Source organism: Drosophila ananassae, chromosome 3R, assembly GCF_017639315.1.
Source record: "Drosophila ananassae strain 14024-0371.13 chromosome 3R, ASM1763931v2, whole genome shotgun sequence".
Taxonomy (NCBI): domain Eukaryota; kingdom Metazoa; phylum Arthropoda; class Insecta; order Diptera; family Drosophilidae; genus Drosophila; species Drosophila ananassae.
Genome location: NC_057930.1, coordinates 19,120,346 through 19,131,428, shown reverse-complemented (window position 1 = coordinate 19,131,428; position 11,083 = coordinate 19,120,346). Strand labels below are relative to the sequence as shown.

General features: G+C 45.1%; 3 protein-coding genes across 5 annotated transcripts; 2 read left to right on the top strand and 1 right to left on the bottom strand.

Annotated features, from left to right (window-relative positions):
- The first annotated feature begins 173 nt into the window (after window positions 1–173).
- On the top strand, window positions 174–1,978 carry LOC6498318 (serine--tRNA ligase, cytoplasmic). Its single transcript, XM_001962493.4, has one exon. It carries the CDS (start codon window positions 325–327, stop codon window positions 1,828–1,830), a length of 1,506 nt encoding a protein of 501 aa, XP_001962529.1. The 5' UTR covers window positions 174–324; the 3' UTR covers window positions 1,831–1,978.
- An 88-nt stretch (window positions 1,979–2,066) lies between these two features.
- On the top strand, window positions 2,067–9,161 carry LOC6498319 (calponin homology domain-containing protein DDB_G0272472). The gene is made up of 5 exons (XM_001962494.4): window positions 2,067–2,405; window positions 6,494–7,851; window positions 7,909–8,299; window positions 8,356–8,879; window positions 8,940–9,161. Exons 1-5 carry the CDS (start codon window positions 2,184–2,186, stop codon window positions 9,088–9,090), a joined length of 2,646 nt encoding a protein of 881 aa, XP_001962530.1. The 5' UTR covers window positions 2,067–2,183; the 3' UTR covers window positions 9,091–9,161.
- On the bottom strand, window positions 9,083–11,011 carry LOC6497221 (palmitoyltransferase ZDHHC23). 3 transcript variants are annotated; one of them, XM_014906077.3, is made up of 5 exons: window positions 10,885–11,011; window positions 10,644–10,827; window positions 10,475–10,582; window positions 9,523–10,416; window positions 9,083–9,465 (listed from the first exon to the last, which is right to left on the bottom strand). In XM_014906077.3, exons 2-5 carry the CDS (start codon window positions 10,703–10,705, stop codon window positions 9,285–9,287), a joined length of 1,245 nt encoding a protein of 414 aa, XP_014761563.1. In that variant the 5' UTR covers window positions 10,706–10,827; window positions 10,885–11,011; the 3' UTR covers window positions 9,083–9,284. The 3 variants fall into 3 exon arrangements, with proteins under 3 accessions (XP_014761563.1, XP_032307654.1, XP_014761562.1); XM_032451763.2 differs by having other exon boundaries at window positions 9,089–9,465; window positions 10,644–10,680; window positions 10,885–10,902; XM_014906076.3 differs by lacking the exon at window positions 10,885–11,011 and having other exon boundaries at window positions 9,089–9,465; window positions 10,649–10,878.
- Window positions 11,012–11,083: the final 72 nt, after the last annotated feature.

Sequence of the window (11,083 nt, the reverse complement as noted above, 5' to 3'; positions counted from 1 at the left end):
TAAAATCATAAACCGTTACAAATTTTCCGGTACAGAAAACCATGGGATCTAAAAACATTCCTGGTTTATATATGTAACTCATCCAAAAATAGTTTTTAATTATAAACTATAAAACACATATTAAATGTTTTTAATTAGTTTAAAATTCTTTAGGAAATAAATATAGAAAATTAATACTTCGGTTTTGGTCCACCCTAATGATGATTCGCCAACGACTTACAACACTATCCAGCTGACGCAAAGGCCCAGCCACGTTGTGAAAAAGCCGACTGAGGGCGAACACGAAATTAAATCAGAGTTAAATACCCAAACAAACAGGCTAAGATGGTGCTGGATCTGGATCTATTTCGCAGCGATAAGGGCGGCAACCCGGACGCCATAAGGGAGAACCAGAAGAAGCGTTTCAAGGACCTGGCGCTGGTGGAGACGGTGATCTCCAAAGACACCGAGTGGCGTCAGTGCCGTCACCGTGCTGACAATCTGAACAAGGTGAAGAATGTCTGCAGCAAGGTAATCGGCGAGAAGATGAAGAAGAAGGAGCCTGTCGGACCGATGAGCGAGGAGGTGCCACAAGCTGTAGCCGACAACTTGGCTGATATCACGGCCGAGACCCTGCAGCCGTTGACGGTGAGCCAAATCAAGCAGGTGCGCATTCTGCTGGACAATGCCATGACTGAGAACCAAAAGTCCCTGGAGTTGGCGGAACAAACACGCAACACTGCGCTCCGGGAGGTGGGTAATCATCTGCACGAATCGGTGCCGGTGTCCAATGACGAGGACGAGAATCGCGTGGAGCGCACCTTCGGAGACTGCGAGAAACGCGGAAAGTACTCACACGTGGATCTCATTGTTATGATTGATGGCATGAACGCGGAAAAAGGAGCCGTTGTCTCTGGTGGTCGTGGTTACTTCCTTACCGGAGCCGCTGTCTTCCTGGAACAGGCTCTTATCCAGCACGCTCTGCAGCTCTTGTACACTAAAGACTACACTCCTCTGTACACGCCCTTCTTCATGCGTAAGGAGGTGATGCAGGAAGTGGCCCAGTTGTCGCAGTTCGATGAGGAGCTCTACAAGGTGGTTGGCAAGGGCAGCGAGAAGGCGGAGGAGGTTGGCGTCGATGAGAAGTACCTGATTGCTACATCAGAGCAGCCCATTGCAGCTTATCATCGCGACGAATGGCTTCCAGAGGCCTCGCTGCCAATCAAGTACGCCGGACTCTCTACATGCTTCCGCCAGGAAGTCGGCTCCCATGGCAGGGACACACGCGGCATCTTCCGCGTGCACCAGTTCGAGAAGGTGGAACAGTTCGTGCTTACCTCGCCCCACGACAACAAGTCTTGGGAGATGATGGACGAGATGATCGGCAACGCTGAGCAGTTCTGCCAGTCGCTGGGCATTCCATACCGTGTGGTGAACATCGTGTCTGGTGCCCTCAATCATGCCGCCTCCAAGAAACTGGATCTGGAGGCTTGGTTCGGCGGCAGTGGCGCTTACAGAGAGTTGGTTTCCTGCTCCAATTGTCTGGACTACCAGGCCCGCCGCTTGCTGGTGCGCTATGGTCAGACCAAGAAGATGAACGCCGCCGTCGACTATGTCCATATGCTGAACGCAACAATGTGCGCCGCCACACGAGTTATCTGCGCCATCCTGGAAACGCATCAGACGGAGACTGGAATCAAGGTGCCAGAGCCACTGAAGAAGTACATGCCGGCCAAGTTCCAGGACGAGATTCCGTTCGTCAAGCCTGCTCCTATTGATCTGGAGCTGGCCGCTGCCGAGAAACAAAAGGGCAAGAAGGAGAAGACCAAGAAGGATCCTGCCGCCGGTTAAGACTACTCAATTACAATTCGAAAAATACTGCTAAACTAAGCTTGCAAAGTCCTCAAAATTTTTGTTACTTATCGACTTAACTAATATTTATGGCATTTATGTAAACTTTATGAAGATTAAACTGGATCAAGCTGAGCTTTGAACGCAATGGTGGTTTTATGTGGTTTTTTACTCATTTAAATGTTGCTTAATATAAACAGCTTTCCAACATTAGGGGGTGGGTTTTCCGGCCGGCAGCTGTCAGGTTGTCAGGGCAATACTTTCAATTTGTTTATAAAACTTTCACAAATGAGAAAAAATATCTGCTGAAGTTGTTAAAGAAACTCTTAATTGATAATATTAATTAAAAGAAAATGTCGCTTGCCAAACGTCGAGATAAGCCTAACAAGGACACACGCTGGGACCGCATCCGCAAACGGTATTTTCAGGCCAATGCTTCAGGCCTTAAAACGGATGCAGTGCGTCGGTTCATAGAGGTCGACTATGTGGGCAAGCGACAACAGCGCCAGCTGATAGAAGGTGACGATCCCAAGCAATTGAATCCTAGTGTCATCATGGACATGCGACATAAGATGGTAAGAAGAAATCTTGAGAATATAAGGACTTTTTTCCTTCTCGTTATATCCTGAAGGAAGGAGACATCTCCCACCCTCTTAGTCGGAGTTGTCGATATAAGCGTTTTCATCTTATCGTCGGTCTGTCTGTTTCTACGAGAGCTACCCTCAATCTGCAAGGAGATTGTTGTGCCTTTAGATTGTTCTTAAAATTTTTTTTGGGGAATCCCCTTCAAAAATCGGAAAGGTGCATGGAAGGACTCTTTGGCCCACGGCGTTGGCTATATCTTGGCTATTTTCCATTCCATTCTTGAGCGGAATACCTTAAACGATTTGTGGATCGATTCTCCACCTTTCTGCATCAAAATCTAAGAACGAAATATTTTTTAGATTTTTCATGAAATTTTCTGGGGATCCCCTTCAAAAATCGGACAAGGTGCATGGAAGGACTCTTTGGCCCACGGCGTTGGTTATATCTTGGCCATTTTCCATTCCATTCTTGAGCGGAATACCTTAAACGATTTGTGGATCGATTCTCCACCTTTCTGCATCAAAATCTAAGAACGAAATATTTTTTAGATTTTTCATGAAATTTTCTGGGGATCCCCTTCAAAAATCGGACAAGGTGCTTGGAAGGACTCTTTGGCCCACGGCGTTGGTTATATCTTGGCCATTTTCCATTCGATTCTTGAGCGGAATACCTTAAACGATTTGTGGATCGATTCTCCACCTTTCTGCATCAAAATCGAAGAACGAAATATTTTTTTAGATTTTTCATGAAATTTTCTGGAGGATCCCCTTTGGCCCACGGCGTTGGTTATATCTTGGCCATTTTCCATTCGATTCTTGAGCGGAATACCTTAAATGATTTGTGGATCGATTCTCCACCTTTCTGCATCAAAATCTAAGAACGAAATATTTTTTAGATTTTTCATAAAATTTCCTGGGGATCCCCTTCAAAAATCGGAAAGGTGCATGGAAGGACTCTTTGGCCCACGGCGTTGGCTATATCTTGGCCATTTTCCATTCCATTCTTGAGCGGAATACCTTAAACGATTAGTGGATCGATTTTCCACCTTTCTGCATCAAAATCTAAGAACGAAATATTTTTTAGATTTTTCATAAAATTTTCTGGGGATCCCCTTCAAAAATCGGACAAGGTGCATGGAAGGACTCTTTGGCCCACGGCGTTGGCTATATCTTGGCCATTTTCCATTCCATTCTTGAGCGGAATACCTTAAACGATTTGTGGATCGATTCTCAACCTTTCTGCATCAAAATCTAAGAACGAAATATTTTTTTAGATTTTTCATGAAATTTTCTGGAGGATCCCCTTTGGCCCACGGCGTTGGTTATATCTTGGCCATTTTCCATTCGATTCTTGAGCGGAATACCTTAAACGATTTGTGGATCGATTCTCCACCTTTCTGCATCAAAATCTAAGAACGAAATATTTTTTAGATTTTTCATAAAATTTTCTGGGGATCCCCTTCAAAAATCGGACAAGGTGCATGGAAGGACTCTTTGGCCCACGGCGTTGGCTATATCTTGGCCATTTTCCATTCCATTCTTGAGCGGAATACCTTAAACGATTTGTGGATCGATTCTCCACCTTTCTGCATCAAAATCTAAGAACGAAATATTTTTTTAGATTTTTCATGAAATTTTCTGGAGGATCCCCTTTGGCCCACGGCGTTGGTTATATCTTGGCCATTTTCCATTCGATTCTTGAGCGGAATACCTTAAACGATTTGTGGATCGATTCTCCACCTTTCTGCATCAAAATCTAAGAACGAAATATTTTTTTAGATTTTTCATGAAATTTTCTGGAGGATCCCCTTTGGCCCACGGCGTTGGTTATATCTTGGCCATTTTCCATTCGATTCTTGAGCGGAATACCTTAAACGATTTGTGGATCGATTCTCCACCTTTCTGCATCAAAATCTAAGAACGAAATATTTTTTAGATTTTTCATAAAATTTCCTGGGGATCCCCTTCAAAAATCGGAAAGGTGCATGGAAGGACTCTTTGGCCCACGGCGTTGGCTATATCTTGGCCATTTTCCATTCCATTCTTGAGCGGAATACCTTAAACGATTTGTGGATCGATTTTCCACCTTTCTGCATCAAAATCTAAGAACGAAATATTTTTTAGATTTTTCATGAAATTTTCTGGGGATCCCCTTCAAAAATCGGACAAGGTGCATGGAAGGACTCTTTGGCCCACGGCGTTGGTTATATCTTGGCCATTTTCCATTCGATTCTTGAGCGGAATACCTTAAACGATTTGTGGATCGATTCTCCACCTTTCTGCATCAAAATCTAAGAACGAAATATTTTTTAGATTTTTCATAAAATTTCCTGGGGATCCCCTTCAAAAATCGGAAAGGTGCATGGAAGGACTCTTTGGCCCACGGCGTTGGCTATATCTTGGCCATTTTCCATTCCATTCTTGAGCGGAATACCTTCAACGATTTGTGGATCGATTCTCCACCTTTCTGCATCAAAATCTAAGAACGAAATATTTTTTAGATTTTTCATGAAATTTTCTGGGGATCCCCTTCAAAAATCGGAAAGGTGCATGGGAGGACTCTTTGGCCCACGTCGTTGGCTATATCTTGGCCATTTTCCATTCCATTCTTGAGCGGAATACCTTAAACGATTTGTGGATCGATTCTCCACCTTTCTGCATCAAAATCTAAGAACGAAATATTTTTTAGATTTTTCATGAAATTTTCTGGAGGATCCCCTTCAGAATCATGAAAAATGCATGGAGCCACTAAATGGCCCACAGGGATGGCTATTTCTTATATCGTATATCAAATCATTGATCCCTATGCTACATCACTTACCTGCAGATCCAGATTCTGCATTCCTTCTATTTCGGCCACATCGTCACTCATATTTGGCGGTAAATGGATTCCGGGTTAGTCTCTTCGCCGCGGGGTTCACCATACAGATTCCTCTGGAGATCAATCTGAGAGGCTCCGAATGGTTGATCGTGTCCTCATGGGTCTCTGGCGGCATATGTCCGGCAATCAAGTGCTGGGAGTTGGGTGGTGGTCAGGTGGGCATCATCATGCACCCATGATCCCTCCGTCGGGTGTGCTTCTTCGTTGGAATTACTTTTGGAGTCATTTAGTTCGTGATCTTAGTCATTTTCATAGCTTTTTGTGAATATCGTGTGTATAACTTACCCTTTCGTGCAGGCTTTCCCGTGCTACAGCGAGCCGTCGTCGCATCCCTTGATCCGACCATTTTCATGGTGAGCGCCTCCTATGCCGGCTGCGATCCAGTCCTTGTCGTCGTTCTCTTCACTATCTGCATGGCACTTCTGGGTGCCTCCTATGCCGACATGAAATCGAGCCCCCCTTTTAAGTTTTAAAGTGTAAGCTTTTAAAAAGAGTTGTTGGTTTATGGGAGGGACACGTGTTCCTGGCCACGTAATCAAAAAAAAAAGAAATTTTCAAAAAAAAAATGTACAACAAAAATAATTATAAAAAAAATTTTCAAAAAATAAATTTACAACAAACAAAAAATTACAACAACAAATAATTACAAAAACAACAAAGCTACAAAAACAAGAAACTAAAATAAACAACAAAAAAAAAAAAGAAATTATTTTCAGTTTTCAGGCTTGCTTAAGTGCAACCTATGAGAATCGAGGAGGAGGGCGCTGTTTTTTAATTTAATATTTTAAATTTTTTTAATTGAATAGCTTAAAAATCCGAAGATCTTCAGCAATGTTATTATATGCAAAATAACGGTAAAGTTTTACCCTTCATTGCTAATCCACTCCAGTGGTCCCTTAAAAGTAGGCAACAGAAATATGAGTGTTTTCATTTTCCGATTTATAATTTGAAAAAAAACACGTTTCCCTTTTAAAATTATAGAAATATTAAGTAGTTTTACAATTTTTGTAAGCTTCTACACCCTGGCAACTATATGTCGGATTATATTTTACAGTTATATGGCTGATAAATTAAAAAGTAAAACACTACGGAATACTTAAACTTAAATTACTTAAAATATTTCATACACCCAAGGTTATATCTTCGGCTTCGCCCGAAGTTATTTTTCATTTCATGTTTTAAAATAAAATCATATTAGTTCAAGAAGATTCCGCACAAACTTCCGCTGGCCACCATAGCCCATGGCAACACCTTGGAAGCCACCAAGGCTCACAACCGTGAGGTGGAGCAGAGATTTGTTGACCATCAACTGGATAAGTTTCGCCAGCAGTTAGCCCGGCAGTTTCAGCGCAGCAAGTCCCACCGAGTTCCTCCCACAAAACCTGACTTTAAGCTAAACCACAAGCCTCTGGTAGAGAGCCTTACCCAGGCTGTCAATCATATTGATAACTTCTACAGCACTCCAGTCGAGGCCTTAAGTCAGATGGCCCAGATGTGCTCCGAAACCAAGAGGGCGGCAACGAAGACCCTGATCCAGGAGCTTAGGGCTGAACCCGAAGCGGAAAAAGAGGCAGACATGGACGGGGAATGGGTGGAGAATGAAGCTGAGGTACTGCCGGTACTCTCTGAATTCCGAAATGAGAATGCCCTCTCCTTTGATGCTCTGGAATATCGGAAGTTCGCCAAACAGGTCCAGGCAGATGAGAGCAAGGCGAAGCTATTGCGGTGCCGCACTCCCAGTCCGCTAACCTCGACGGAGGAGTTCTTCAAGCCCATGCGGGCAGCAGCCGAGCGACAAATGCTGCACGTCCGTACCGTCCGGCACGAAGAGGAATTGCAGGAAGAGGGCAAGCAGGATCCGGAGGAGATAAAACCACCCTCACTGCAGAGGGAATCTTCTAGTTGTTCGGACACCAGTGATGGGATAGATTCTGTAATCTCGGATTTGGCCGAGGAAGCCCTTTACGAACTCCAAATGGAGGCGGCTGAGGAGCAAAAAGATCAGTTGAATAAGAACCTGCCCATTCCGCCAAAGCATGTCCAGTTCCAGTTACCCCAAAAGAAGACTCCCACGCCGAGCACTCATCCTATTGAAGAGTCGGAACCAGAACCAGAGCCCGAGACTCAAGCCCTGCTCATTCGACGCATAGAGCTACCCAAGGTGGTGGTGAAGCCCAAAGCAACAGAATTTCCAGAGCTGTCCAGCCCCAGCGAAGATGAGACTGATGTCCAGCCCAGCCACGAAAAGCAGAAGATTATCGACCAGCTATTCCAGGCCAGGGCAAACACTGAGTTGGTTCTTATGCGGAAATATTTTCTCAAGTGGATACATTTCATCACCCTGGAGAAGATTGAACGGGAGCAGGGACAGACCGCACATGCGAAGGATAATCGAGTGCAGAAGATAAACGCGTTTTTGGACAAGGTGCGGCAGGAGAAGAAACGTCAACGGACGTCCCAGCCCGTGGACGCGACTAATGAGAAAAGCAAGATCACCCAAAAATCTCTAGAGCAGCGCGAAGAGTCCGTGAAGTTGGAAAAACAGTTTAAGAACAAGTAATTTCGTAAATCTTGAAAAAAGGATTTTAACTGTAACATTTTGTTATCCACCAGGCTAAAAGTACAGCAGGATATCATAGACCTACAACGCATGAAGCTGGAGCGCCAGGAGCGGCTAATAATGCAGCTAAAATTGAGTAAACTGAGCGACGAAGCCAAGGAGGCTCGGGAGGACCTCAAACAGGAGCTGAAGACTGTCATCCGCTGCGGCGATCCTAAGGCCAAGGCCAAGGCAAGGTGTCTGCAGTTGATTGGCAATCTTCGCGATGTGGAGGACGAGGAGATGGCCCGGCTGCAGGGAAAGGCTTTACTTCAGCCGCGATTTCTGCAGCACATGCAGGAACGGGCCATGGAAAGGAGTGTGCGCCACGAACAGGCTCGCCAGCGGCGGGCTCAGGCAGAAGCTGAAAGGGAGGCAGCCAAGCTGGCTCTGGAAGAGGCTAAGGTGGGTTTTGGTTTATATTAGGAATAAGTTTTGATAACCTTATGTTTTCCATGCAGCGCCAGGAAGACGAAGAAGCCAAGCGTCTAAGGATTGAAGTACTGAAGGAGAAACGACGTCAGGAGAAGATGGCAAAAGTGCTGAAGGAGCGGGAGCGCCAACGGTTTATTGAGAACCAAAGAAAGGCTGTGGAGTTCAGCCGCCGCCTGCTACTGCGGCGAGTTGGAATGGAGGCCTTCAAAAGACTGCTTCAGCGTAAACGTGAAAACTTGGTTAAAAGTGAGGAGTTCCGGCGCCGGATGTACAAACAGAACTGCTTCCAGTCGTGGCGCAACTACACGGCCTACAAACAGCGCGAGAAGATGATAAAAGCAGAACGATGCTGGCACACAATCCTCAAGAGACGTGCCCTTGTGGCCTGGATACTGTATGTGCAGAATGAGCGGAGCAAGATGCAGGTGGCCATAGACTGGCATGCGCTGCATTGTATGGAGTTCTGGTTCGGACGCTGGCTGAAATACACAATCCACTGTCGAATGATCGAGGACACCAAGACCCGCCAGGCCATCTCGCATCACGAATGGTGAGTAATCTAAAACGAAGATGTAAAAAATATTAATTTATATTTAAAACATCTTACTAGGCACTTAAAATGGAAGGTCTTGGACTGCTGGCGCCGGCTGCCTCAGATTCTCAAAATAGAAAAGGAGACCGAGGAGCGGCGTCAGCGATGGCGCATGAAGATCTGGGAACTGCTACCCGACTACAAGCCACGCGAGGACAGTCTTTGGTAGTTAAATAATCTTTTTATTAAAGTTAGTTTCCTATTTTTATTTATTTTGAATAAATTTGAAAGTTGCGTTTATGACTTTGTAAGCGCTACGACTAAATACGACTACAAAGATTACGTTTGAGAGCATTAAATACTATAGTTTTTGGGCGAAAAGCTGGTTTATACTTTTTAGTTTTAGTTTGTGTGTGCCAGCGATCACTTAAGGATGGACCGCCAATTGTTCCAGATGCGGTTGCGTCCGGCCGCGTTGGAGGCCCGTTTGTATTCGTGCAAGGTAGAGCCAGTCCACCGCAAATATCCTTGACGGACCAGAACAAACGCAATGTAAAGAGACATAAGCAGCGAATAACATGCTACTACGAAGGTTATGCCAAGCCTGTTGAGAAGCAAATGTAAACTAAAGGTCATAGTCACCATATCTGGCCAAACTTACTCAAAACTTTCAAACACTTCGCTGCAGTCGTCTGGGAGAAGGATAGGATATCCCAACGGACGCACAACCATAAACGGGTGACAGATTGCGGTAAGGGTCAGGTTGGCACCAAGCAACAAAGCGATCTCGGCCAGGGCGAGTCCAACTATATACCACACATAGTTGCGCTCTCCTATGCAACAGTTGAGCCAGTAACTGTGGTGATCCCTCCTCTTGACACAGGTGCCACAAACGAGACAGTGATAGGCCCTTCGCGGAGTTACCTTTCGGCAGATGTCGCAGATGTTGGGCTGACCATGCATTAGACCTGCTCGTTCAGTGCTGTCCAAGTCCACTATCTCATCCTCCTCCAGGGTCAAAACACTCTCCATCTGGAGTGTGGTTTGGGCCTCTGCCTGCTCCTCGCCACTGGATGCTTCGGCGATGCCGGGTAGCTCATCCTTGGGCGTGATGCCATACTGAGCTGATACCAGGTTAAGAGCTGACAATTTCTTGGCGGAATATAAGCAGTAAATGGATGTGCAGGAGAAGAAAATTAGGGCATAGTTCTCCTCCGGTGCCAACTCAAGCAGTGGCACCTGAAACTCGAATATTATCATCATATAGAACACGGAGAAGACGATCCAACTGAGAAAGAAGTTAGTCTTAGTGGCGGTTCGCTTCGCCACTTGCACGCCCCACATGGTGAAGCCTATTACAGTCAGCATCAGGATCACGGCAGTCTTCGAATTGAGTGTGGCCAGGCCCAGCATAAGGGGCACGATAAAAGCAGGAGCCACAGCCGACGGAGAGATACGTTTGGCACCGCCCCGCCACGGCAGGCGCAGTCTATCCTGAAAAGCAATCAACATCCCGTCTATATTTCGTCGATCGATGGGCCGACAAGTGACCAATCTGTGGGATTATTAAAGAGTGTTAAAAACTGTGGAAACTTATTCATTTCGTTACCGACCTTGTGCACACCAAGTCAAAGTCCCGACAGTTACAGCAACATCCTAGCAAGTGGGAGCGCTCTCCTCCTTTATCAGAGATATACTCGCAGCAGCAAAGGGTCCCACTTCTGGATTATTTTGGGAAATATTTCTGCTATTAGAATCTCTTTTTTGTGTAAGTATCTATACCTGACTTCTTCGTGGTCTTTTAGTCTGGCTTCAGGCCCTTCGATTCCGGAGCCGGCAGACATCGATTTGCCGAAAAGTACCGGTTGCGCAGTGTAAGGGGTCGGGTCCGAGCAGCGTGTACGGAAACAGTTTAGATTAGATTAGTGCACACCTAATTACCACACCTTTGATGGCTCGCGGAGTACTTAAGAGCATTGGGTTAATTATTTCAATATTTTTATCTACAAGGGGAACTACTCACACAATTTGTTGGAAAAACAAAACTCAGCTGGCGGTAGAGTTGTCAAGTAGTGGCAGTTTTACTTCAATTCTATCGAAGGGCATAACATGACTGGGAAACATTATGGGGGGTTGGAATAAAGTTTAAACAAATAATAATTCTGAATAATTCTTATACGATTCCGTTTTTACCATTATATTTAAGTAAACAATTAAACTTG

What these genes read in the sequence shown, in the direction of transcription:
- LOC6498318 (XM_001962493.4), top strand. Translation starts at nt 325, where the DNA reads ATGGTGCTGGATCTGGATCTATTTCGCAGCGATAAGGGCGGCAACCCG.
- LOC6498319 (XM_001962494.4), top strand. Translation starts at nt 2,184, where the DNA reads ATGTCGCTTGCCAAACGTCGAGATAAGCCTAACAAGGACACACGCTGG. An exon ending in GAAAAACAGTTTAAGAACAA is followed by an intron (nt 7,852 to 7,908) that starts GTAATTTCGTAA and finishes GTTATCCACCAG; the next exon opens with GCTAAAAGTACAGCAGGATA. An exon ending in GCCATCTCGCATCACGAATG is followed by an intron (nt 8,880 to 8,939) that starts GTGAGTAATCTA and finishes ACATCTTACTAG; the next exon opens with GCACTTAAAATGGAAGGTCT.
- LOC6497221 (XM_014906077.3), bottom strand. Translation starts at nt 10,705, where the DNA reads ATGTCTGCCGGCTCCGGAATCGAAGGGCCTGAAGCCAGACTAAAAGAC. An exon ending in AAAGACCACGAAGAAGTCAG is followed by an intron (nt 10,583 to 10,643) that starts GTATAGATACTT and finishes AAAATAATCCAG; the next exon opens with AAGTGGGACCCTTTGCTGCT. An exon ending in GAAGTGTTTGAAAGTTTTGA is followed by an intron (nt 9,466 to 9,522) that starts GTAAGTTTGGCC and finishes GCTTCTCAACAG; the next exon opens with GCTTGGCATAACCTTCGTAG.